Consider the following 24,640-nt stretch of genomic DNA (forward strand, 5'->3'; position numbering starts at 1 on the left):
CTCATGAAAAACCAGCTTTAATACACATCTGTGCAAATACAGTTGAGGGTTTTCGTTTAGCTTTCATAACATTTCACTTGTTTGTTGCTTAAGATTCTCAAAAGCTTTAAGCCACTGGGACTTATCTTTTGCTCAGTTATTCCAAAAGGCCTTCACATGTTTGCCTAATGCTGTGCTCTTTTCCTGCAGCTATTCCTCTGAAGTCTGAATTAGCCTATGAGATTTTGGACAGAGGACAAGTTCGTTTCTGGCTTCAGGCAGAGAGCATTTCAGCTGATGCCAGCTATAGATTTGTAATCAATGACAGTGAAGTTATCAACAGTGAGGTAAATACAAACTCAGGACAATACAGTGTTAGAGTTTGTCTAAGTGGCCATTTAAAGGAAACGTACTCTGTCCTAGCAGCAAACAAATGTTTTTATGTCATCTCTCCATATAAACTTTTATGGGAGTCCAGAGAGTGGGTATGGATGGTTCATATCACCAGAACCACTGCAAAACTGTTCATACCACCAGTACCCACTAATGAGGAAAATAACTGAGAGAATAAGTTGTGCATCAATAAAGGGAGTACTTAATTTATTAGTAGAAAACATTAATGGGAGGGTCAGCCACAAGGCATCAGGTAGCATGAGACCTACAGTACGTTTTTGTCCCCTGAAGACTATCACCGTTGCCTTAGCTGTGAGACCAGCCCTAGGTTTGAGAAGGGGTGAGTTTCACAATAACCTCTATTTACCTTTCTTTCTCTACTGCTATCTTACTTTATATTGGCAGGCAGCAGCAATGCTCTAATGGAGCTATTATTTAAAAGTCCCATAATGCCCCAGAACATTTCTACATCAGGACCACTATGGGAAATCAATATTGGTCATACCCAGGGCTTATTGGAGTGCAGTGGGAAAATCATGTAAGTTGGGCCTAAGCCAAATGACAGCCAGGAGTGGTTTGAGCTTTGGACTATGACTGGAGAACAGAGTTCAAATCCCTGCATGGCCACAGAAACCCATTGAATGACACTGGGCAAATCACACACTCTCAGCCGCAGAGGAAAGCAAAGGAAAACCTGGTCTGAACAAATCTTGCCAAGAAAACCCCAGGGATGTCATAAATCAGAAACAACTTGAAGGCACACAACAACAAAGGCAAGTGTGAGCATAGTGAGTCCTGGAAGGATGCTGGGCCCCCCAGATGTTGCCTAGGTGTGCTGAATTCTTGTGCCAAAGCTGCCCAGAAGGATTGCATCAAGAGAGAGGTGGCCATGGTTGTGAAAGTGCCCTTCAGCTCATCCAAATTCTGCTCTCTACTGCCAATCCATGACTTCACTTTTGGCATGGATAGATCTGCATACTGGATTAAAGGATGTCAGGGGGGAAATAGTCCACAGGAGTACCAAAGCCCAGGTTTTATTACCTTTTCTTGTGGTACTTCCCAAGTGGATTTTCTATATACTGAGTAGTAGTGTTTAAACTCTTAGTAATCAATTTAGTGCACAGGATTCATTCTTGCCTCTGATGTACTCATCAAGCCCCTACATGATTTTACGATATTATATGAATAAAATTTCTCCATTATGTAAAATAAGGATGGAAACATATAACCCTCCAGAAGTTACTGGACTGCATTCCTCACCATTAGCTGTGCTGTCTAGGGCTGATGGAAGTTGCAACTGAGCAACATCTTGGGGGGAGGGCACATTTTGCACACTTCTATATAAGTAGTGAGGCAGCAACTAGCCAAATTTATTTAGCAGGTTCTTCTTCTCCTTTTAAGTTTCATGGGATAGTGCTGTGCCACTCCTTTCCACCTATGTTTGGCGCATTGGCTCTCAGATACACTTGGACTTGTCCCACCACAGTCGTGTTAGTTAAGAATGGAAGCATACCAGTTTGGCATCATTTCTTATCACACTTTCTCTCACAATAGCACTTTGGCAATCCGTGGTCATGTGATCTGTTTTTCACACTGCCAAACACTGCCTGTGTTAATGTACTGCTACTCCCCCTTCCAGAAGTGTGGGGCTGCTGTGTGTACATTCACTTATCTGCCCCACACTCTGGAAGGAAGCCGGGGACAAGCAATCCTGGCTTCCAAGCACTTCCTGAAGCCAGCTGCTATGTGAATGTGCACACAGCAGCTGGCTTCAGGAAGCTGTTGGCAATGTGATTGCTACAAGGGGGAGAAGGGAGGAGAGGAGTAAAATCACAGCTGCTCACACACATGACTGCCTAAGAAGAGGTACTACCAAGAAAGCGAGCTATCACACAAAGGCAGTAATGGAGTAGCAGCAAGATTTATTGATGGGTTTTGCACATCAGTGAAAAGGTGCATTACAATAAGGAATGGAATGCAGGGCAGAACAAGATGAACATGACATTGTGCTATAAGTACTGGCCAAAGACTCTTTTATCTTGTTCAAGTTCTGCTTTTTAGCCTCAGGTGGTAAAGTCCTTGGATTTCAACTCCCAGCTGGCATGCTCAGTGTTCAGAGATTTTGGAAGCTATAGTTCAACAATATTGAAGGACCCAAGTTTGCAACTACTGTACTAGAGTGAAATGCAGATTCAAAGTATTCTGCTTCATTATTTCCATGGTGTATACCAACTAACACACTGCTGCAATTATTTCTGGCAGACGTCATAGTAATAGCAGCTTACTTACTCTCTCCTCACCCACAACATTCTCATTCCTTCTACACTTCTCTGCTGGAGTGGCTATAGAATGTTGCTTACACAAAAAGATTGGCAAGGCCTTACATAAAAGAATATTTCTGTGATCCCTTTCCATTTTTTTGGTCAACTATCAAGAGCAAGGAGAATCTGACTAGTTTATATATGGACAGGTCTAAATAAGAAATGTTCTATGGAATATCACATTTTGCCTATTTTCCCCCCTCTTCCTTATTGAATCTGTAATGTTCAGGGAATATTATAACTTTTTTCTATTCTATATCTGAGCCATCTCTGCTGTGTTAACCCCTCTCCCCAATATTTGTATTTTTAACAAAGATGAAAGCATTGGCATTGGAGTTGCCCCTTAGAGTGGAGGGAAAGGAAAAAGAACCATAGTATTATTTCACCTCTTTAATTAGCACACTACAGGTGACGTTTGCATTTGGTAATTGATGATATTTTTTGTAGAAATTCACATAAAAGCCTTGTATTTATGGCTGCTATAAAACCACTGAACTTCATCTCGCCACATAATGGCAATAACTAGAAACCTAATTATATCCTAAAACCTGCCTTGAGACTGGCACTGCCACTGCTGATCATGTTCAATAGACCATCATACTTGAAAGAATACAGTTTTGTTCCTGACACTGGCCAAAAATAGATAATTTCCAATAAGGCCTTAATTGGAACAACTTCCTTTGGCCTTTTTCCCCCAACGGTTTTGAAACAAAGTAACACAAAAGGAGGAATAAATTTGCTAGCTCTTCTAGTTGGCAATTTTAATTCCATACCCTGTGGCTAAAAAGGAGGAAGAAAGCATATTCCAGTGAAGTATAAAGAAACAGAATATGGCACTCTTGCTTCCTTTTTTCTTTTTTTGAGTCAAAACACAGTTAAGTTTTCTGATTTGAATACTGATCTACTGCAGATGTACATTATATAAACAAGTATATATAGCACCATTGCTTGGGGGAAGAGAATATGATGGAATCAGTGGGCAGATCGCCTCCAAAAGGTACATTAATATTAAATGCTATAAAGCAGTGCCCATGAACTACTTACATTAATGTCAATAGGGTTTGTTTATTAAATGTTCCTTATGGACGGTGGAAAGCTACTAAGAAAATAATGCTGCTAAAAAAAGATTTGTGTCATTTGAATCGAATAATATTTTGGTGTAAATGCTAAAATGCATAGAATAATATTTTGGTGTAAATGCTAAAATGCCAATTAAATTGTTTGAAAAAATAAATATTGTTTTTAACAAATGCTATGAGACAAACAAGACATCTTAACAACCATTTTATGGAACAACATAATCTATAACAGTTTCAGTTGGTTTTGCATAGTGGCCGGGCAATAGAGCAATAAAACAGGAAGTCCAGATTTCAAATATTGCCTCTACCATTTCTGGTATGTGTAGTGTTAGACAAGCTTCTCTCTCAGTCTCAATCCAAGGCAGTGTTCCATGGGGAAACATAAAATTGGCGTACTCAGTGCTTGGCAAAAGTATCTGCTTGGAGAGATTCTGGGAGCTGTGTCCAAAAGTCAACTTTTCCAAGGTCTGCTTATATTACAAAGTTGTTGTAAGGATTACACCTAGATAAAACATGTGGAGTGTTTTCAACACTTGAAAGTGTTCCACAAATGTTGCCAATACGAACTTAACATTAGTCTACTTTCCTGGAATGACAGAGGCTTTCAGAGCACTCTGCTAGAGTCACTGTGTTGTAGACAAGTGCAGCAGTGAGAGAAAGGATGTTTTACAGAAATGCTCAGTGTTTATCTCACTGGCATATTCTTATGCCCACTGCAATTATATTGTGTTTGTAAAGAAATAGAAACCCTTCAACTTAATCCTGATTAAAGATTTACAGTGCAGCTTTAACTGAAGACTGTGAAGATTGTAGGTGATTAGGATTAGGTACGAGCCCCTTCTGCCAGCAGAAATGCTGTTCTGTCTCCTGGAAATTGTCTCTTTTAAACAAGTATAGCAGTTTGGTTCCAATTTAAGTGTCATGGCTGTATCCTATGGAATTTGGGTTTTGTTCTATGATGAGACGCTAGAGCATTCAAAGACTGTTCTAACTCCACAAAATTACAAATTCCAGGATTTCATAGGATGGAGCCATGGCAATTAAAGTGGAATCAAAGTGCTATAACACTGGAGTGAAAAAGAGACTGTAATATGCCAGATGAAGAGCAACACACAAAAACAAAAGAAAAACAAACAGGCAGAAAATGAGTGTTTATGTGAGATGGACGAGCTAAATTACAAAAGATCCAAACCCCCTCCTGCTCAAGAGGAGTTCTTACTAATTTCTAGCATTTCTAGGTTGGGAAGAGGTTAGATTCAGGACAGTTGATCTAATCACAGCATAGCTGGCTGATGGCCACCTGGACCAGTTAGTATCACACACTTAGGCTGCAATTCTCTAAAACGTAACCACCAGTAAGTCTCAAGTGAGTTTGATGAGACTTATATCTGAGTAGACATAGGGTTGTACTGGAATGTTGTTACGCTTCAGAGTCGAACCTCATCTCTGCTACTAACAAGTTGATTCATGAATGAACTGAGAAAATGAGGGGAGGTGACAGTTTCAAGGAAGCATACATGCATCCAGTGTGTGATGGAACTGAATAATGGAAAAGAACGTAAAGGCAAAGCAGTTGACTGGTTAACACATTTACAAAATGAAGTTTGGGGCATTATAAAATGGTTGGAACCATGTCAAGAAGGCCTTAGCCACCGTACTCTTTGTCTCGGTGGAAAAGCAAAGCTGGGGAAGTTAACAATAGGAAAAGCAAATGTAATGACAGGCTGAAGCCATCCATAAATGGCCGGTGGCAAGATAATGCTTAAGATCCCAGAGCATCATTCTACCACTGCTGAGTTAGGTGTGGCCTCAACGCATAACTGCATTCATTCTTCCTAAAATTGACTTTCAGAGCTCTGAAAAAGGCACAGGTTTTGGACCGTGTAGAACCAGGTGAGGGGCGTGGAACTAGATTGTTCATGTAAAACTGTTGTTTTACATTTAAATGTTGTCTGTGAAATTCCACAACTGTCCATCTCCACTGTATGTGGTTTTTGTTTCCCCCAGTTCTTTTTTTATAGTTGTGGGTAGAAGCACATGGTGATTGTATTGAACTGAACAGGATAGCACATGTTCCATTCTTCATTGTGTTATTGGCTAAATCCAATAAGATCCACAGGTACACTATTAATTTCTTACTATTCTTAATCCTTAACACTTCAGGCAGCACTGATTCCCCTGGGTTTGATTTGGTTTCTAATATTTTATACATGCATGCTATGTGTTGCATAGTGCAAGAGTCCTCAATTGTTGTAGACCTAGTCTCTAAATATTTTCTTTGACCTTTCTCATTTTCAGACACATAAAATTAAATGTGATCATTCAAGTGGTATTATTGAGATGGTCATGGACCGCTTTACTATTGAAAATGAAGGTACTTATACTGTCCAGCTCCAAGATGGAAAAGCCAAGAATCAATCTTCATTAGTTCTTATAGGTGATGGTAAGTTGCCTAATCTATTTGATGTCAAGTAGAATATATTTTAAATATTTCTGAATACCAAACCAATCAGATTATTTTTCCTAACCTTACTCCCTCTGTCCTCGTGTCTTTTTAAAGCATTCAAGGCTGTCTTGGCTGAGGCTGAATTCCAGAGAAAGGAGTTCCTGAGGAAACAAGGTAACATGAAAAACCATTGAGAAAGCTTTGGGTTTTGCTGTATATGGTAAAAGGGAACATTCTGTGTTTCTTGTATCTGATAGAAAGGAACATTCTGTGAGCATAATATGTATCCTTAATTAACCTTGACAGTGATAAGCATTCAAATAATCAGTACTCTGGTCTTTTCCTCCCATGAAAGAAATCCATAATACTCAGTCTTTCCCTCAAATTGTCAAACTGTCCTTTTTCTGGTGTTACTAGCTGAATATCCTTTAAGATTCGTTCCTGAGATATATTTAAGCTGCAGTACACTGATGCAATAGCTTTAATATGTTTGAGTTTTCTTTTCAAAGGAGGTACCATTATCCTCTTCAGGGTAGGCAACGCAGCATAAAAAAATAAATGCTTGTGGTCTGTTCTCACAATTTTTCTGGAGACAAATCTGAAAAAGAGGAACTCATATACGATAGAGAAAATATGCCCCTAAATACAAGTTACAGCTATGCTATTGAAAGTGAAATGTAGCATTTGTCTGAATTAATTTCTTTTCACATAGCTTTTGCAAATACAGAGCACATCCATATTGATTGAAAAGTACTAGATTTTGTTCCTATTCTTTCTGATTTTATACTAGGTTAAAAAAAATGGTCTGGAGAGCTGGTATAAAAAAACTGATCATACTGGGAAATGACAGAAAATACTCTGGAATAAACAAAACATGCATAGATCTTCAAAATAAAATTGGAAAGAGCAGGAACAAAATCTGGGACTTTGGGTTGTTTTTTAAAAAAATCAGTTTAGATATGCCCACAGTTTGTTTTTCCTACATTGAATAACTCCACATGTTTTCTGTACGTAATACCTTGACCTAACTACATTCACATTTTTTTATGCTGAAAACCAAACTAGTGACAGGTTAGCCCTTTGTCTCCCAGATATGAAAGTGAATAGGCTTACCTAAGTTTTGCCAGAATTCTATATGTCCCATTATGTTACATAACTTTACATATGCTCAGCTATGTAGCACTTACATGGTTACATATAACCATATATATATAATAATAATATATAGTATACTTACATCCACTTACTCTGGTGGACACTGCGCCACCAGGATTTTGGCAGTTACCTGTTCTTCTCTGTCTATTTATTTTGGGATTAATTAATTAATTAGGGGCAATGACTTGATGAGGAGGTTCATTCCCCTTCTATGCTTATTAAATACTTGTAGTGACTGCATATTCTTCTTATTTTTAGGTCCTCATTTTCTGGAGTATTTGTATTGGGACATTTCAGAAGAATGTGAAGTGCTGCTGCTCTGTAAAGTGAGCAATCATTTCTTGATAGATTTTTTATAAAACAATATTTCGGGAAAACAACTCCCTTTTTGATGGGACATAAATGTATGTAGTTGCAATGAGCAGAAATTTAGAACAAAGACTGTACCATTCTGTTTCTGATTGAGCCCAAGATAGCAATTATGTGTATAGTTACTTGATGGTAAGCATGTCTGCATTCACTGAGAACTATTCCTGAGTAAAAATTCATAGGATTAGGTTCTGCTCTCCTTTGCAAAGCATGTGTATCATCACTAAATTATGGGCCACTGAGAAATAGGACGAATTTCTTAAGTTAGTTTTTTAAAAAAACAAAACAAAAACAAAACAAAAAACATACATGATCAGGTCCTTCACAAACAACTTTTAGGTGGAAAACATTAAGGCTAATTTCTTTATTTGTGGCCTGTTAAGAACAAATTGTGTCTTAAGATGCCTGGAGCTTAACTTTTATAATTAGCAGGACTTGGAGAATCCTGTTTTCCACCTTCTCCACACATTTAAGTCAAAGGGAGACAGATATGGAAATCAAGTACATTTCACAAATAAATGTGCACGTTAGGAGAACTATATTAAAACATGTACAAATTTCAGCACAGAAAGAAAATAAATTGAATTACAAAACAAGGACAGGGAGGAAATGCTGGTGGAATTCAGATAATTTCAACAAGAAGGAAACAGAAAGATTCTTAGGACCATCAAAAGAACATTTTCAATCATTGTTGCCTCACTAACCCTATGTTTCCAACTTCTCAGCTTATAACAGAAGTATACATCCAGAATAATTTATTTTTCTTCATTACAATGACAGCAGGCTATAAGACACAGTCGAAGGTTCTGTGCAAAACCACCTTAGGGAACCTAGATTTCTCTTTCAGTAGTACAGTGACCAAGATGCAGGAAGTTATATTGATAGATTCAAGAGCTTATCTATGCCCCAAATGATTTTTTCCTTCTTTCCTTTGACTAATATAACCCCATGCCTTCACTCAAATTGCTTTGAGAAGTTTCTTCAGATTCTTAAGCAGTTTGTATTCCTTTGTTTGTACAGTTGCTCTCCACAGTCAGGATATTATGCCTCTATATGCATCACTCTGAAATAGTGTTATAGGCCACAAGTGTAATTTTGCTTTGTCCACTTTTAGTTAGGTTTTTTGCTCTGGTTATTGTTACATGAAAATACTGCGGCTACAATGCAAATAGTTCTTTGATGGACAGCTCCCTCAACAGTACTGACCAGTATCTCTGAATAGTCATAATCTTTTGTTTTCTTTGAAAACAATTGCTTCTTTCAAGATATAATGTAAATCCACTCATTCAACAACATTTCACATGTCAACCAATACACTATGTTTCAAGTATAAAGCATATATACTGACACTTTTGGATGAACATAACCTAGTAAACTGAGATATGAATGAACCTTTTGCACATGCATGCATCCTGTTCACTCCTCACTTTGCTCAACAGGAAGCCTTCAATTAAAATTTCATCCAAGTGAGTAAAGTGTAGCTGTACATATTGGAAAAAGTGAAACTATGAAAACAATTCCCAATGATGGTTTAGTATCTGGCTTCTTTCAAAGATATTATATAATTCTTTGGTTAAGATAAAATTGAAAACTACAGTGAGGCAAAAACTTTCTGGTTTGTCTGCTGGCTTGTGCAAAGTTACAAATCAAAAGAGAATAAAAAAACATCTGTGGTATAACATACTTTGGATACAAAAGGGACCCATTCATCCTAAACAGCACTATGTAGTGCTATTATTCCACTTTAAATGTCATGCAACAACCCATGCAATCCTGGGATTTGCAGTTTAGGGAAGGGTATTTAGAAGTTTCAGCCAGAGTACTCTAGTGTCTCACCAAACTACAAACCCCAGAGTACTCTAGTATCTAGTGTCTAGAGTACTCTAGTGTCTGAGTACTAGAGTACTCTGGGAAGAACAGATAAAGTGGAAGAATAGGACTATAACTGTGTAATATGTATGGGCTCAAGATCTCAAGTTCAATCCTCAGCAGCATCTCCAGGTGGGGTTCTGAAACACTAGTGAAATGCTTCCAGTCAATGTATACATAATTGAGCTAGTTCAACCAATAATCTGATTCAATGTAAGACAGCTCTGTGAGTTCCTATGATCTCCAGACTATTATCTGTGTAACTGGAACTTTTAGATTCCCCCGCCCCAGCTATGAATTGCTGCCTACCTGAAGGCAGCAAATCTCATCTGATCTCAGAAGCTAAGCAGGGTCAGGCCTGGTTAATATTTTGAAGGGAGACTGCCAGGGAATACCAGGGGCCCGTTCACACTACACCATTTTAGCGCTATGATTCTGTTTTGACTGCCATGGCAGTATTTAAGGACTCTTGGGATTTCCAGTTTAGGGGGAGAGGCATTTAGAATTCTCAGCCAGAGAGATCTAGTGCCTCACAAAACTGCAAATTCAAACATTCCCTAGGATGAAGCCATGGCTGTTAAAGTAAAATCATAGAATTATATTTGTGTAAGGTGAAAGGACCCTCTATATTGTAGGCTGTATTCAGAATAAGGCAATGGCAAACAACCTCTGAGTTATTCTTGGCTAAGAAAACCTTATGAAAATATAGGGTTGCCATAAGACAAGAGGTGATGGAACACATATACTTAGCCTGTGGGTTGGATTTCAAGCTCATTGATTTAAATTCATTTATTCCCAGATAGGTATACATAGAAATGCAACCTTAAATTTTTCCAAATATAATTTGTTTTAGTACTTATCCTGGTAATTAGCAATCAAAACGGTTTATCACATTGTTAAACGTTTATCTTGTGATATAAGATATCTATGCATCTCATTTAAAGGCATTATTAAAGGCAATGAACGTAACATGATAGAAATTAAAAAACAGAAATTTGCAGTAAAATAAAATTTGCAGAGAATTAAGCCAGCAGCTGCTGTGCAGTGACATTCCAGTACATTCCAGAGGGAATAAAAATCTGAAAACTGTGAGGATGATTGGCTGATGAACTGAATAGGTAAAGAGTTTCAAATCAAGAGGCCAACACTGAGGATGCCATTCTTTGTGTTACCATCCACTACAAACCAAAGACTGGGCAGGGCCTCCAAAGTTGAATTTAATGGCCAAATAGACCCATATGGGGAAGGTGGGTAGTCTGTCAGAGTATGTCATTGCCTCTGATGCTTGATAAGGCAAGAAATATGTCTTATATGGTCAAGAAATATATTTCTCTCATGACATAGTATTCTGATGATTTTGTGGTTGTCATTGTTCAGGTAGCAAATACCAAGAAGGAGACCTTTTTCAATTGGTACAAAGATGGAGCTGGAATTGAGCTTGAAGAGGCACCCGATCTGCAGAAAGGAGTGTGCTGCTTCACTATTTCAAGGGTATGGTGCAATGACTCGTAAATTACACAATGGCATGCTTCCTTCCTAATATCTCATTGAATGACTTAAGAGCACAGATGGTGTTATGTGCTAGCTCTATCACCCATTTAGAACTCCCATTGTGTGTGTTTTGATGATTTACCCCTAAGCTTCTATTTGAGTTCCCCATTGGTTGAAAGACTAAGCTTTTGCTTCTGTAGAATACATTTTAAAGAATGTTGAGGGTTTCCATCAGGTTGTCTATCTGCTTTACATTTGAGTTTAACTCTTTATGGGGTTTTCTTTTGTTTTAGCAATTTTGAAATCTTCTTTGAATTCCAGTTTGGCAGGATGAAATGAAACAGCAAAAAAGGAATATCTTCATTCTGTTAGCACAAGGGACTGATTGTGTGAATAACATATTAAGGCATCCAGTAGACTAAAATAATGTATATTAATTAATCCATGCATTTATTTATTTCAGGCAAAATCCAATAAATGTATGTTGCTTCAGTTAGTGAAACAGGAAGGTGACAATTCCTTCTGTCTTCCCACATTCCCTTATGTTCCACATCTTTGCTCTGGAGCCTCAATAGGATCCACTGCAGCAGATTTGAGTGATGGGGGATTGTAGACAGGGAAGGAAGGAAATTCCATGGTATAACTGAAAGTATGATCACACAACATTTTGTGGAACCTGCCTGTCTGTGAGAGCATGACCATGACAGCTAACAACAATACAATGGAATACATAGATGCATAAAAGAACATAATAAATGCAAGAAGGCAAATCATATAGAAGATATATCATAATAAAAAATCAGATTCAATAAAACAATAATATAGTGGTGAAATATAATCAATGCAAAGAAAAGAAAAAGAGATTGATAAATAATATCCTTCTCTACATAAATCAGGCTTATACAATATGTATGCAGCTTATTGAGGCAAAACACTAGCTGCAAGGACACTGATTGTATTTATGACTGCATATGAATTCCAAGCATGCTGAGATGAGAGAAACTTGGATAATCCCAAAACAAAAATAAAGAAATCTAAAGTGATTTACGTATGGGAAACAGAGATGGATGTTGGTTGGGAGAGGGGGAAGAGGCAATGCAGAGTGACACAAGCACATTTGGTAAGTAGTAGAGATAAAATGAATATTTGAAATATTTGAAAAATGGTCCAAAAACAGAAAACACTGATGAGCAGGATTTTAGGGCCAGAACAGATGGCCCTGAAGGGGTGACTTGAAGCTGCCCCTTCTGAAGATGGATCGAGGCTGCGGCAACCATACGCCACAGCCCCAATCTGTTTTGAAGCCGACCAAAAAAGGAGTGGCAAAGATTAACTCCTTTTTCGGCTGGCAAAAGGCCAGCTTTTCCAGCCCCACCAAAGCTCAAAGCTAGTTTCATGATGCTGTGGCAGCATGTAAAGGTCGCACCACCAGAGTATCATAAAGCTGCCCACATGCAAACAGCCAGGCTGGCTTCAAGGTGGCTTCTGGACTGTTCAACCTCTTAGATAGGGAAAATCTTCACAGTCTGAGACTTGTGCTTCACAAAAAATAGTGTTTCCAGTAAAAGAAACTTGTTTTCCATGCAGGAAATGCTATTTTCCATGCAATTCCTCCACATGCATTGTTTTGCACCAAGTAAGTCCCAAATTGTAAATGATCAAAACTTTTTCACTGTGAGGAGAAAAATGGTAAAATATTCATTCTTTCATGTGAGAAAGGAATTTATGAAAATGTACAGCCCTAAGTACCAGTAGGTAGAAATGACTGCGGGTGATATTTGCCAATTTTAATTGTGAAGCATGGAGGCCTCATGGTGAAGTCCACTGGGAATTTCAAACGCTTTTAAAAAGAAAGGTTTAGTGCATTTTGGTGATTGTCTATTCACCAACATGCACTGGCTCCTCATAAGTGGAGGGGCCCAGAAAGCATGTAGGTGAGGTATCTGACTCTCTACTTGCTAGGAAACTTTGGAGATTTCTATGGGAAACATACTATTGGTCTTCTTCAGCACTCCATACCTGTATGTGTAGTACCAAAATTAAAAGAAAAAGTGTGTGTGTGTGTGTGTGTGTGTGAAAGTATATGCTTTTACAATTCATTGCTCTATAGGTTATTTTTATTTTAAAAAAAAAACCCACCCCAAACCTTAGGAGAATGTCAACTAGCCATGCCTATCATTTTCCTTTTGTTTTCTCACTTCCCACCATGTTTTTCCTTTCTGCTTAAAAACTGTTATAGATCTCCGGTTGATGCATGAGTCATGCCTCTAATTCCTGTTATTTCGGAACTAGGAAACCTTCACAGTGAAAGTGAAGTTAAAATACATAGGACATGCCCCCCCCCCCCTTTCCCACATGTATATGCAAGCAATTTTCTGTGGTCAGTAAGAGGTTTTTCTGGTCACCTTTGGTACATGAGAAGGGTGAATGAGGTGTTTTAAATTGGCACTTAAGTGCTATAATAGGTTTGACTGTTAGCCACCATTAGGGTTGAGGGGAAAAAACAATCTTTAGTTCAAAGTGGTTTTTGAGAAGGATCATTTTCCCTGATGTACCCACATACTTCCTTTGTCTCACTGTGCCCTTTAGATAAACAAGTTTGGTAGCTGTTCAAGTGCTTGGAATTCTGCAAAAGAGTTTAATTCTTTCTTATCACTATCATAGGCCTGTTACAGACAGCCAAAATAAAGCTGCTTCGAGTCACAGTGGAGGTATGGTGTTTCAATGATGCATGCATCCTAAGAGTCCAGAAGTCGCGCCAAACAGGGACGTAGCCAAGGGGGGGGGATCTTGGGGTCTGGACCCCCCCTTCCATTAGAAAAATGAATGGTGTGTGCTGCTGCGCTGCCGCGCCCAAGCCCCATTATAATGGTGGCACTTAGTCTGGACCCCCCCCCCTTCCTAAAATCCTGGCTACATCCCTGCGCCAAAGCCATGCTCCAGCCCTTCAGGACTGGAGCGTGGCTTTGGTGTGGCTTCTGGACTCTTAGGACGCATGCATCATTGAAACACCATACCTCCACTGTGACTCGAAGCAGCTTTATTGTGGCTGTCTGTAACAGGCCTAAGATTCTCTGCATTATTTCTTGATACACTTCAAGCAGAAGCAGTGATTCCTTTAAAATGCTATTAATGTACAAACATTTTGGCTGCTTGTTTCTATTTTCTTCTCCATTTCCCATTTAGTTTTATACATCTAGTCGGTTGCACATATGCTTATTTTATTTTTATTTTTTTTAAAAATGGCTTTTAGCTTCAGCTTTATAAAAAGCAGTACAGAATGAGAACTTTTATATTATTCAGCAGTCCTCTTGTGACGTGCTAACCTTTCTGATTCTATTTTTATTCAATATATGCGCACATTCTATGTATTGTAAGTCTATTATAATATGTTATTCCCACATGGTACTTTTATGTTTTAATTACCTCACTTGAGACATTTGATCTTTTGACTAGTTGCTCTTAATTTTTATAGTAGCTCTTTCTTGAAAGAGATGCTTCTGTTCTGCTTATAATAAGAAGAATTCACTGACTCTTAGCTTGATCCTAATTATAGGCATGATCTAGCCAAAGCTTAGCATAAATCCTATAGATTTCAGTGAAAAGGTAAAGTATTTACTTGCTTTGCTGTGCTAAAATGTAAGGAATTTAGAAGTGTTTAGTTTAACTGGATTGTGTCCTAAGTTTATTCAGAAGTAAGTCACTGGATCATGTCCTAGGTTCATTCAGAAGTAAGTCACTGATTTCAATAAAATTTATTCTATATTTCCTCTAACTTCTATGGAACCTACTATAAAATCATCATGGTGCAGTCTCTATTGCTTGTTTAAAAAGTGGTCACAGTTACTTAGTTTTGATTCCAGTCCTATGTCCACTTACTTGGGAGTAAGCTACATTGGATTCGGTAAGTCTTACTTCTAAGTAAATGTGTATATGAACACACTAGTTTTTGGTATTGAATCTTAAATTACCTTCTATATGTATGCGATGGGTATATGTGAAAACTGAGAAGGGAATTCTTTTAAATATAAGTGTTTTAATTCAACACTTATTTCTCTGGTCCTGTCTGCACTGGCATGGGGCAGCCTGGAGTATCCTGCCTCCAGAGCTGCTTTGACCCTCTCTGGTTGCAAAGCCTTCTCTTCTGATTCCAGGTGGCTGACCACACACACACCCATCCCACTGAGTCATATGGCACACCCACCACTGCTTCTGATTGCTTTGATCTAAGGTCAGAATGAGGTGCCCAATGATGAGCACATGGCTGGGTGCCTTGTTCTGACCTCAGAGCAAATGACTGGCAGCAGAGGTGGATATGCCAGGTGGCTGAGTGGGATGCGTTTTAAACAGCTGCCCAATATGGGAATGGAGGCTCCAGATCTTGCCCAAATATCCAGAGCACCTAGTGAGATTTAAAAATCTGGTTAAAACTCAGTTCTGGTGGTGAATGGACTGACCATCATACAGTCTACTTACACAAGAACTGGGTCATGCATCATCTGGTCCTCCCACAGAGGGAACTGGGGGGAAGCTGTTGTATTTGGCCCAGTCATACAGGGCCTTTGTAAAAATGAATAGTTCCTTCGACTTTACAAAGTTAGTTGTAATTTGGAGGGATTGAACATGCTGTGATTGCAATGGAAAAGCTTGAAAGGCAGCCTAGTTAATTTTAAGTAGTAGATTTAAGAGTATAAATGCAATAATTATTAACTGTGGTTTCATATCATTTCAGTGTCATCTCATGCAAGTTTGGTTTAATCAAAATTAAAAAAAATCTTTCACATATGGAAAATGTAGCAAATAGTTAAAAAAGCTTCAATTCACTTAAGTTGCCTAACAAATGTGTTGTATTCTATTCCTAGCTGTCTAAAAAAGAACAAGGTGAATATAAGGCAACACTGTCAGATGATCGAGGTCAAGATATCTCTGCTCTTGATGTGTCAGGGAAAGGTAAATCTTATTTTCCCCCATATACAAAATTGTATTATAATGCCAATATATTGTAGATATAAATGGTGTGAGTACATCATAACAGTCCTTTCAAGTGTGAGACATAAGTCTTCTTGGCATCTCTCACAAAGTGTTTTGATCTTGTTCATGATACTTCACACACTTGTAAAGTATTTTTTGGGGAAAATAAATACAAATAAACTAGCTGGGAGATCTCTCTGTAGATACTCAAGCTGAGAGGTTTCCATGCTGCTTTAAACAGAGATAACAGCTAGAAGATCTGTTTGGCAAATGAAGTGTAAAATATAAGCTGCTGGATTCTAATTTTGTGTGCATCCGCTGGTGCCACCATACAGAAGTGTGCAAATGTAAACATCCTTCTTTGGCCAAATTTCTCATTTCCCCAACTGCAAATTGTTTCAGCCCACATTTACATCAGCAGCACAATTCTGCCAAAGGAAAGTCCATACAAAATTGTATACACGTTTTCGTAGAGGTTTTACTGAATGTCAGGGATATAAATCTTCGTTTATTTTGAAAAATTATTCAAAAGGTTTCTCCCTGCTGGGTGAGAATTTTTACAGCATTTTAAATATATTTTTGGACTTGTTTTGTGTAAATATGTGCTGTTACAAAGCACATATTTGTGTAAAAAAAACTTAATAAAGGTAAAAGTAAAAAAGTGATGCTGCTGATTAAAAAAATGTTGATCTTTTCCCTCTCACACTGGGGTGAAAAAACTTGTGGTGGTAGACAGGTTTTAATGTGTTTTTTCAACACACTGAGGCACACTTTGCTCACTGGAATGAGAAAAGGTACAAATATTATTTAAATGCCAACCAAAATTATGCCTTTTAAAAACATCTTTCCCCTTAATATAAAAATTTTGGGTCGCAGTTTTGCAGTGGCAAACTGGATTGTATAATTTTGAAAAATTCAGATTTTTGCTTCTCCATTCAGTGGGTCAATTTTGGAAGATCTTACAAATATTCAGAAACATTCAGGATCCCCACTTCCCATGTTACTTTACACCACTAAATACCATTTTTGGTACTCTTGCCTTTGCTGCTGTTTTAGAAATGCTCCCACACAATAGGGGGTTGGACTGGGTGGCCCTTGTGGTCTCTTCCAACTCTATGATTCTATGGATATTGTTAAGCTCCAATATTGTTAAGCACCAAAAGGTGAACACATTGCTTACCTGGTGTGAATTTCCAAATCCAAATGCTGAAATGTCCTAATTTGCACTTAAAGCCATACACATAATTCTACCCAGACAAAACATGCTAGGCAGAAATGCTTATAAAAAGCAACAACAATAAACCCAGGTACTACTGAAATGGATTTCCTCCTGCCAAGAATGCTTTACCTGTGGATTCCTGCAGTGGCATGGAATTGAACTAGATTACTCTTGGAGTCACTTGGCAGAGAGCTGAACTAAATAACCCCAGGGATCCTTTCCAACTCTATAATTCCAGGAGTCTATGAAATACGTACTATAGTATCATTATTTATCTGCATAATATATTTTCTTATAAAAACTATAAAACTATATTGCCCATACTGACAAGATATTTCTCTTTCTCTCTTCAGTGTATGATGACATGATTCTGGGATTGAGTAGAGTCAGTGGTGAGTAAATCTTCTTTCTACTTGATTAAATTTAAATAATCCATATCTTCTAAATGTGCAGTTAATAGTCTGAAGACATTTTTGATTTTGTTAATTCACAACAGGAAAAAAGGTAAAGTCGAAGGCTTTCATGGCCGGCGTCCATAGTTTTTTGTGGGTTTTTTGGGCTATGTGGCCATGTTCTAGAAGAGTTTATTCCTGACATTTCACCAGCATCTGTGGCTGGCATCTTCAGAGAATGCTTACCTGGAAAGGACTTGTGTGTGTGTGTGTGTGTGTGTGTGTATACATACACAAACTGTGTGTGTGGCAGAAGCAAAATAGCAAAATCAGCACTCAGCAAATGCAAATGAGAAACCACTCAGGGTCAGGGTCTTTCCCAGCAGACAATGAACACCAGTTAGCAGACACTAATCCTCCTTTGCATATCCTCCCACCCTGAGGCCCTACCATCAACAACAGAACAATACACAGATTAACATGGGAATCACTCTTCCTTACCTAGGGTCACACAGTGTACATATACTCACTCTCTTCCAGTTCAGCATTCTCTGGCGAAACGTCAGGAATAAATTCTTCTAGAACATGGCCACATAGCCCGAAAAACCCACAAAAAAAAAAAACCCTAAGAAAAAGGTATTTTACTACCTTTTTGGTTTTTGTAATATTTGGATTAGAAAACTGCCATCTATGAAGCCAGTGGTGAAGAATTTGTGCCCGGCAGAAAGAGGAATATTAAACTGATAAACAACATTTTAGTTGGAAGTAAAAGTGCCACAACTTCATTATTGCTACAGTGGTATTTGGGTACAGACCCAGTGATCTATTGGCCATTATGCCTGTCGTGCCAGAAGTCAGTTACAGGGTGATAGTTGAGGTGCACTGCCACTTGGGAATAAGGCAGTTCCATGCCTGTGATCTGGGTGCAATTCTACTACTTCCTAGGTGGTCCCCATGGGGAATGATTGAGTAGTAGCTGTGTTCAACCCACAAAAACAGAACTTGTTCTATGCCACACCAATAAAGTTGTGACAAAGCACCATAAGCATTCCATAAGCCAAGGGCTGCAAGAGTGGGAAGGCAGTTCAAGCCTGAATGGGAATTTGGATTATATAGGCCTGTTACAGACAGGCCAAAATAAAGCTGCTTCGAGTCACTTTGGAGGTATGGTATTTCAATGATGCATGTGTCCTAAGTGTCCAAAAGCCGCACCAAAGCCACGCTCCAGTCCTAAGGACTGGAATGCAGCTTTGGTGTGGCTTTTGGAGTCTTAGGACTCATGCATCATTGAAATACCATACCTCCAAAGTGACTCGAAGCAGCTTTATTTTGGCCTGTCTGTAACAGGCCATATGTTCCCTGGGAGGACTTAAGCTTCAGCACTGGTGCTTGGAAAGCTGACACCTCCTTGCTTCTTCCTGGGCTTTGGAAACACCACAAGAGCTCTTGGAAAGAAGACAACATGCTGCAGAGAGCATGGCGGCTCCTGGCTGCCTTGCAACAACTTGCTTGGTGCAGGCACTGGCTGTTAAGGTAGGTTTGGGGGTATTTGTGATTGTGACAATAATGTCATGATCATAAACATGAATACCAAACACTTAGGAATGTGCAAATCTAGTTATGCATTTGCAACTTTTCAACAGGATGCCAGCTATCATCATCATCATCATCATCATCATCATCATCATCATCATCATCACCATCCTTGCAGTTACATTGAGATTTTCAGACAATCAGAATTTTCTGACATTTCTCTCTGGCTTTTAAAGAAAAGCCTTAATAAACATCAACTCTCTCCTTTTCCTGATATTTATAATGGCATATGCAGATTACATAATAACACTATTTCTTAAAAAATATTTTGCCTTTGAAAAAAAGTATTAATTAGGCCTGTGAAAGTAGGAAAAACACTTATAACTAACTGGCACTTCTTTCCCCATTTTTAAAAAAGTGACTTAAATGTGGATTATGTTGGGAAAACGAATTAAATTAAGAAATTGTTGCTTGTTGTTTACATCCTGATGTGACATTTTATAACCTAAACTCCAGATCTGAACAAAGGTTTATACCTGCAGGTAAATCTGCTTCTGAACTGAAGATCCACTGCACTCCAGAAGGAATAAGGCTTCAGTGTTTCATGAAGTACTACACAGAGGAAATGAAAGCAAGTTGGTATCACAAGTAAGTGACAAACATTGAACCCTGGGTGAATTTTGCCTGACATCCAGGGACAGAAATAAATATTTTGAAGATGATATTTTGGGGAGACAAAATGTTAAACTTCTAGTACAGTATTCCTCTATAACTTGCCTTTCAACAAACTCAGCAACCCCAAATTCTCAGGCAGGAAGCTATTCATAAGAAATGAGCTCATCCCTATTTTTCATACTGTCATCAGCACAGCTGGCAGCATGGCAAGCAAATCCCCAGTCAGCCCTGAATCATCCCAACACTTTGCATAGCAGGGAGCAAAAAACAAATCCTAAAGCCAGCATGCAATCATCTACTCATTGCACTGCAGGGAATCTAACTGAGTTTCCATCTAGAGGTCGGTTTGGTTCAGTGAGCTGAATATAAGATGGTAAAGAAAAAGCTAACTTACCAATATTTCACTCTTTTTCTCTTAGGACTTTATCATCATTAGGTCAGGTCACCTCATTTGGACAATTTTTTTAGTTAATCAAAGGAATCTAACCTTTATAATATGTTGCTAATGGAGGTACCAGTGTAGGGGGAACTAGTCAGAGGTTATTGATGTGTTAGCCACTGAGCTCTAGTGATTTCTGCATGGCAATGTATTTGGAGAATCAATCTCTCTGTGTGTGTGTGTCATGTCCAAGGGCTAGGCATTTCCTTATTCCTGTTCTGGTTGTATCATTTCAAAGCATAATTTAGATTCCCAGTGAGTCTGTAGGACAATCATCATTTGCAAGCCAATTCTTCAGTCACCAACTTCAAGCCACATTTTTCTAAATGTCTGGCAGTTCAGTGAAGGCTAGTACCTTCAATATCAGTAGATAGATCCACTCAGGTTTTAGTCTAAACTTGAGATGTTCTTTAGTCAAGTGTTGAACTCTATCTCTTGAATAGCTCTGTTAAAGTTCTAACTAGAATCCAGAGTGCTTGGTACCAGCTTTGGCTGATACGCCAACTGCGTCCCTGTCTGGACCAAAAGGACCTTGAAACGATAGTACATGCACTGGTAACCTCTCGTTTGGATTTCTGTAATGCGCTCTACATGGGGCTACCTTTGTACCAAGTCCGGAAGCTTCAATTAGTTCAAAACGCTGCAGCCAGATTGGTCGTGGGAACTTCTAGAACCGACCATATTACACCTGTACTAAAATCTTTACACTGGCTGCCAATTAGCTTCCAGGCACAATACAAAGGGTTGGTTGTTACCTATAAAGCCCTACATGGCTTAGGCCCGAGTTACTTGAGAGAGCGCCTCTCCCTACATAATCTGCCCCGCACCCTCAGAACAACAGGGAAATATGTCCTTGAATGGCCAAAAGTAAGATTGGCAGTAACACATCAAAGAGCCTATTCTGCAACAGCTCCAACCCACTGGAACGCGCTTCCGGAAAAGATTCGACTTAGCTCGACATTGGAATCCTTTAAGAAGGCCCTAAAAACCTATCTCTTCCGGATAGCATACCCTCCCGATTTGTAAAGTTGGTCCCTAACGGATGGATGAACTTTTTACCTAATGTCCGACTGCTGTTATATATCTTTTTTTTTAAAAAAAAATTGATTCTATTTTTGAAACTGTATGCATTGCTGTTATATTGTACTATGACTTGGATCATAGAGTTTTAATGATGTAAAACCGCTTTGATCGGAAGGCAAAGTGGTATACAATTATTATTATTATTATTATTATTATTGAGCCACTAGCTTCCATTTGGTAAATAATACCAATTTCCTTAAAATAGCAAAAAAGAAAGAGAAAGGGTTAAAGTGTGTTACAAGTTTTTAAAAAATGGAAAAGTTTATTGGGATTTAAAAAGTCTTGAAACATCACATGTTCTTGTAAAGGTTAACCATATCGTATTTCTAACTTCACCAGAATTTGAGTCAGCTTACAAGTTGAGAGGAATATATTGGTTATATATATTTAATACACTGATTTATTGAGTGCTCACACAGATGCAAGAATTTATTTTTCCAGTCCAGCTGGTCCATCCTCCAAGATGACTTGCATTAAAAGCTCCCTTCCAATCCAGCTAAAACTGCAGTATATGGGGTAGGGGGCTATTCTCAGATACCCAGTCAGAAAACTAAGGAGTTATACCCATCAATTTGTTGACTGAGAAGGGACCCCTAATCCTGGACTCACTTTTGTTTGAGTGATCTCCTACTAGTTAAGGCAATTATACCCTCTTTCATGTTGTCTCTTAACCCTGTAGTCATTAGACAACATGCTTCCATTCTTCACATAGGACCATAATAGGAAGCTGCCATATACTGACTGTCTATATATCAGAACTGTCTGCACTAACAGCAGCTCTGTAGCATTTCAGACAGGAGTCATTCCCAGCTATACCAGAGGATAGTGGAGAGTGAACCCTGGAGCTTCAGCATGGTAGACAGAGCCTTTGTTTGCATCAGCCACAAGCCACTGCTGTAGCAACATAGCATTTTAGTGAAGTTATAGTCATAGTTTCATAGAATCATAGAGTTGGAAGGGGTCTCATGGGCCACAGAGTCCAACTCCCTGTTCACTCCAGGATCTCTAGCTAAAACATCCCCTCACCTGCAAATAGCTGTCCATCCTCTTTTTGAAGACGTCCAGGGAAGGAGACCCACCACCTTTCTAGGCAATTGGTTCAGTTGCTGAACTGCTTTCACTGTCAAGAAGTACCTTCTAAAGTTCAGTTGAAGCTGAAGTTACCCTCCTGTAACTTCAAACCATTAGACCTGGTCCTACCCTTTGGGGCAGCTACTAAACCACAAAATCTCTGATAGGATACTACTAGAACAAAAATAGAACAAATGTATAACAGATAAACAATAGATTAGATCTGAGGAAGTAGACTGAAGTCTACGAAAGCTCATGCTGCCAACTTCTTTCCTTCAGTTAGTCTCAAAATCTCTCTACATACTGATTCCACAGACTAACATGGCTATATCTTTGGCTAAATAATAGTATTTCTGTAGAGAACAGACCTGCTTGCCTCCTCTGTGGCAGCCCTTGAGGTATATAAAGCATGCAGTCGGATCACCCCTCAGTTTTCTCTTCACAGTGTCCATTATAGATAAATGAAGTCCATATAATACACAATGCAACACATACATATAGTCTGGTACTGTGTTGGAAGGCTTATTTTCCTGCTCTGCCTATCTTCCCTTTCTGTTTCTGCTCACAAAATGTTGACTAATCTAATCTTACCTATACCTCCTTTTGATTGGTCTCCTGTTGGGTTGTCTTTCATGTCCTCTTCTCCCTTCCCCTTACTGTCACTCCCCCTCACTTTGCTTCTTATTTTACTCTGAAAATGCCACACACATCTTGAAAGCACTATAAATGATAAATAGCAGAAGTAATAGAACCCTCCCTAGGTGACAGATGTTCTTTCTGTGAGGGGAAAATAGTTTTAAGATGCATGTAGATTATTAACCTGAAATATGAACAGATCAGAAATAAATAAAAAATAAAGTCAGAATGAAAGAAGGAGAAGTCATTGGCTTGCAAGAAAAGAAAAAAGGATGGGTGTGCATCAAAAGTTCATCTCCAAAAGAAAAGAAATGTTCAGTAATTATGAAATTATGTTCAGCAGCTGCTTCCTCCTCCTCCTCCTCCTCCTCCTCCATTTATTCATTTATATTCTGCCTTTTTCCCAATGATGGGGCACAAGGCATCTTAACACTTGTTAAAAACAGTACAGATTAAAAACTATACAAAAACATCAGTAAAAAGAGATAAATGTCAAATAACAATTAAACCACATGTAAACATAAAACCACTTGTAAACATAAAACCACTTAAAATTCATCAAAAGGCCATATAAAAGTCTATATTTAACAAAATCAAGAAAACAGCTCAGCACACCATTAAAGGGCCATTGCAGTCAATTTCTAAAAGCCTGATGATTTTTACAAATTTCCATGTGGCTTTCATGTGGAAATAGGACAGAATGAACTCAAAATAGGGAAAACGAGAAATGGAGTGAAACCAAAACTGACAGATCCATCCATCCCTTGAAGGCCATGCTAAGAACTTTGGATGTCTGGGCTGGAAAAACAAATGATATCCCTATCCAAGGCAAGGTATGGGGTACCCAAAGCCAGCCGAGTTATTTTAGAACATGAGGCACAATATGCCACTAGTACCTCTCCCCATCTCTGGCAGTAAAAATATCTCAACAGCACAGTACGTAACTAACAATTTGCTTCCCTTTCATGACAGCCCACATACACTGCCTAAGACTAGTGTCTAATTCTGCCTAGTGATAAGACTTGCCCTTATCCTCATGGCATGGGGATAACCTTTACAGGAATTGTGCAACCATACATTGAATTTTTCTTGTGTTTATTTTCCTAGGGAGTCTAAGATTTCTTCTAGTGAAAAGATGAGGATTGGAGGGAGTGATGAAATTGCCTGGATGCAGATTTGTGAGCCTACAGAAAAGGATAAAGGGAAATACACCTTCGAGCTGTTTGATGGCAAGGAAGCCTATAAGCGGACGATAGATCTATCTGGGCAAGGTAGGAATCTTTAGCAGCACTACTTATCTGTTGTAAAGGTGGGCTGCCATACAGTAAAGAAATTACCATTTGGCATTTTTTAAAAAACAAATGCTTATTTTTCACCAACCATTTTGAGAGAAAGCTCCAGTTTCATTCATTCTATAACTCTTCTCACTAGGCTGACTTTGATCCCCCTGATTTAGTTTTATCTGAAGTTTCTCTGCCACATCATAAGTTAAAAAAAATAGAGAAGAAAAAAAAATATA

At 38.6% G+C, this 24,640-nt stretch overlaps 1 protein-coding gene across 1 annotated transcript in view; it reads left to right on the plus strand.

Moving 5' to 3' along the window:
* MYOM2 (myomesin 2) overlaps window positions 1-24,640 on the plus strand; it is a 96,858-nt gene that overhangs the window by 66,662 nt on the left and 5,556 nt on the right. The window contains exons 25-33 of the mRNA XM_089531083.1: window positions 190-326; window positions 6,071-6,215; window positions 6,333-6,392; window positions 7,632-7,699; window positions 10,989-11,102; window positions 15,965-16,052; window positions 17,646-17,684; window positions 19,760-19,865; window positions 24,229-24,392. Of these exons, the coding sequence (XP_089387209.1) occupies window positions 190-326; window positions 6,071-6,215; window positions 6,333-6,392; window positions 7,632-7,699; window positions 10,989-11,102; window positions 15,965-16,052; window positions 17,646-17,684; window positions 19,760-19,865; window positions 24,229-24,392 (921 nt within the window). The remainder of the gene's footprint in view (window positions 1-189; window positions 327-6,070; window positions 6,216-6,332; window positions 6,393-7,631; window positions 7,700-10,988; window positions 11,103-15,964; window positions 16,053-17,645; window positions 17,685-19,759; window positions 19,866-24,228; window positions 24,393-24,640) is intronic.

This window comes from Sceloporus occidentalis, unplaced genomic scaffold, assembly GCF_023333645.1.
Source record: "Sceloporus occidentalis isolate IW3139 unplaced genomic scaffold, rSceOcc1.0.p SCAF_6, whole genome shotgun sequence".
Classification (NCBI taxonomy): Eukaryota; Metazoa; Chordata; class Lepidosauria; order Squamata; family Phrynosomatidae; genus Sceloporus; species Sceloporus occidentalis.